Source organism: Argentina silus (genome assembly GCF_951799395.1).
Source record: "Argentina silus genome assembly, chromosome: 4".
NCBI lineage: Eukaryota > Metazoa > Chordata > Actinopteri > Argentiniformes > Argentinidae > Argentina > Argentina silus.
This window is the reverse complement of record NC_139658.1, coordinates 1,197,818-1,200,999: the sequence shown is the minus strand read 5'-3', so window position 1 is coordinate 1,200,999 and position 3,182 is coordinate 1,197,818. Positions and strand designations below refer to the sequence as shown.

The window sequence follows — 3,182 nt, the reverse complement described above, 5'->3', positions numbered from 1 at the left end:
GATCAAAAGAGGAAAACATATATGGTGTTTACTGTGCCATGCAAAATGTACTTATAATGTACAAAAAAAAAAGAAAAAACTTTTTCACAGTTCATAAATTGCATACCTACAAGTAATCATTGACACAGTGTGTATATACTGTATATATATATTATATTGATACAGTGTTATATGTCTTAATTTTAGACAAAAGACATAGATTTAGACTTCACTATATGTCACAGACACTAGGCACTTATGCATTTAATCATATTTTGTATGAATTTGTATATGTATGAATCATGCAACAAGCTCAAAATGCCAATTATTGAGGCAATATCTAAGAAACTATACTGTGCATGACTAGTCATGAAAACATCCCATTAACATTGCAATTCCATTTTCATGGTCAAATACACATGCATGGTACATAAGCCCATTATAGCATTGTGCTCTTTGAATATACAATTTATACACAGCACTCCAATTATTTTCAAAGACACATTCTTCTTTAAGCCGCAGTGGGGCAAAAGCAGATGCACTGTACAGAATATATTTGCAGTGAATCATGTACAGAAGCAATAAAGGTAAACATAATATCTACACTGTCCTGGATATCAACCACTGGGCAGCTTGTTTCATCTGGAGTCAGACAGGCTCTTGAAACTTATGTACAAGGAGCTGACAACAGTTGCATCCTCATGTATGGATTCCTCCATATCCGACTGGCCGACGCACACCAATGCCACTAGTCTTTTAGGAAGCTTTCCACTGAAGAGCAGGTAGATGCAGGGATTTGCACAGCTGTTCAGACTTGCCAACAGCATCATGATGGTAAACATCGCAGCTGAAATCAATATAAAAGTACATAACATAGTTATTATAATATCAATCATCTGTTCATGTGATGTTTTAAGACAATCAGTTGTAATTTTGAGAATGAAAAATAGTGTTATGATTGCATGGGATCATCATAACAAGGGATGTTTATTTCCGCTCTTTGAATGATAAAAAAAACATAGATGTGAATGATGGTAAACTTTATTTAAATATATATTAAAAAAAAAAATTTAAACTGTGCATGCAGAACAAATAAACAATGATGATGATGATTCTTACTTTCAGTGGGTGCTTTTGCATCCCAGACGGACCACAGCTGGACAGTGAAGAAAGGTGACCAACAGATAATGTAGGCAAGAACAATGACCACAGTCATCTTCACGGTCTTGATCCTTGCTTTGGACACCCCGGCTACGCTACTTGCCCTCGAGGGCAATGGTTTGGTAACAGTTTCCCCTCGGTACGTTTTCATTTGGAGGTTTATTTGAACAGCGCGACAAATGCGCACCTGACACACGATAACAGTCAAGATGGGCAAGACAAATATCACCATAGTTGTCCAGGTCACGTAAGCTTTCAGTCCCCACGGTTTGATAAAGTCAGCCCAGCAGTCGTAGACACCAGGCGCGACTTGAACTCGGGAGAAGACAAACACTTGAGGGAGACTGCCGATCAGGGATACGGACCACGCAACACAAACAGGGACGTTCCAGCGCGCTCTGCGTCTTTGGAAAGTGACCATCGGGTTGCAAATGGCTTGGTAGCGGTCAATGGTCATCACTACAATCATGTATGTAGACGCAAACATGCCAACGACCTGCATGTATTTCACCAGGCGGCACATAATGTCAGGACCGACAAATCTATCCGTTATATCCCATATCAGCTGAGGACACACTTGGAAAAATGCGACTACCAAGTCTGCCAGGCAAAGGTGAAAAACAAAAACGCGCATCCTCGACAGCTGTTTCCTCCGCTTCCATAGCACCAGTAACAATCCCAAGTTTAGCATTACCGCACTGAGGAATATAATACTCAAAAGAGCTATTTCAACTCGAGCCAAGTGCTCATCTCGTGCCAGACCCTCGGTCATTTCCGTCTCCAAAGTTTTATTAGTAATGTTTGGACTGAACCAAGCCATGGTCTGTAAAAAAAAAATCTCAGTTGTACACTGTTGTTTAAGAAAACAGACAGATGCTCAAGCCCGATGCGTCCACAAGTAAATAAAACGTACTAAGAGAAGCAACGCAAACCTCATAACTTGGCATAAAATATGTCATGGAAGCTGTGCACAATTGAAATGTGAGTTGATCTTTGTTAGTGTATAAACACTGATGACCAAGTAGAACCCTTTTTTGAATAGTAGACCCTTTTCAAAAATAATATTAATGAAACCGTCGCTGCATGAAAGCTGCCTGATGCGCGAGAAGTTTTGAGATGGGTGGCACCGATACGCGCAATAGGAGCGAAGTCGAACGCACTGGATTTATATTTTAGATGCATAGCAGGAGGGAGGAGCTATCCTCTAGAAACCATGCCTTTAACACATGAAAGGAGGGAAACAATACGAGGCAAAAGTTTGCTAAGAAATATTATATCGGTTCCTGCAGTCAGGACTTTCACTGAAATACCAGTGATCGAAATACATTAAATTAGGATTTTTCCCCCACTGATCTATATTATATTTAGCTCAAATGCAATAATGTCTTCACTAAGTTACTAAATACGTTTAACTGAGTCTATTAAGTGCAATGATAATAGTTCAAACCTATTTTTGAATGTATAACCTTGTCTTTGCAGGGTCCCTCGTTTGAATAGGAATCAATTACAGTCTGTTGAACAGGTTGTCTGAGCGAATGGAGACGAACAAAACTGCTCAGTGATACTAACAGAGGCCTGGGGACTGTGCTTACATTTACAGTTACATTTTACATGTGTGCTTTATCTGAGATTCTGCAAGTGAGTGTAAGTCACAAAATAAATACTCTGCAGCAATTTGGTGGGAGAGTTTGAAGTCCCTCAGAATTTTAATGAATTAACTGAAATTTCTAAAAAGCTGTTTTCGCTTTGTCATTCTGGGGTATTGTGTGGGGATTGATGGCAAATTCTTTTAATTTAATTCATTTTAAATTGAGTCTATAACACAACAACATGTGGAAAAAGTGAAGGGGTCTGAATACTTTCCCAAGGCACTGTATATTTACCTCAAACAAGAGTGAATCGTCTTTATATTGAGGTGATCTCTTGGCACTTAAATCCTTTATATATGATTATTCACGGGTGTACAAGTTTGAAAGTCAAATCAATGAGTCTTACTTTCTTGAGTCTTATAAATGTGGTTTGTGAATCCCTTTTGAAATATT

General features: G+C 38.7%; 1 protein-coding gene across 1 annotated transcript; it reads right to left on the bottom strand.

Annotated features, from left to right (window-relative positions):
* Nucleotides 1–617: 617 nt before the first annotated feature.
* avpr2b.1 (arginine vasopressin receptor 2b, tandem duplicate, 1) lies at nucleotides 618–1,960 on the bottom strand (the record flags this gene model as incomplete). Its single annotated transcript, XM_083667911.1, has 2 exons — nucleotides 618–826; nucleotides 1,099–1,960. The coding sequence occupies 2 exons, from the start codon at nucleotides 1,958–1,960 to the stop codon at nucleotides 618–620; spliced, it is 1,071 nt and encodes a 356-aa protein (XP_083524037.1).
* Between the last annotated feature and the right edge of the window lie 1,222 nt (nucleotides 1,961–3,182).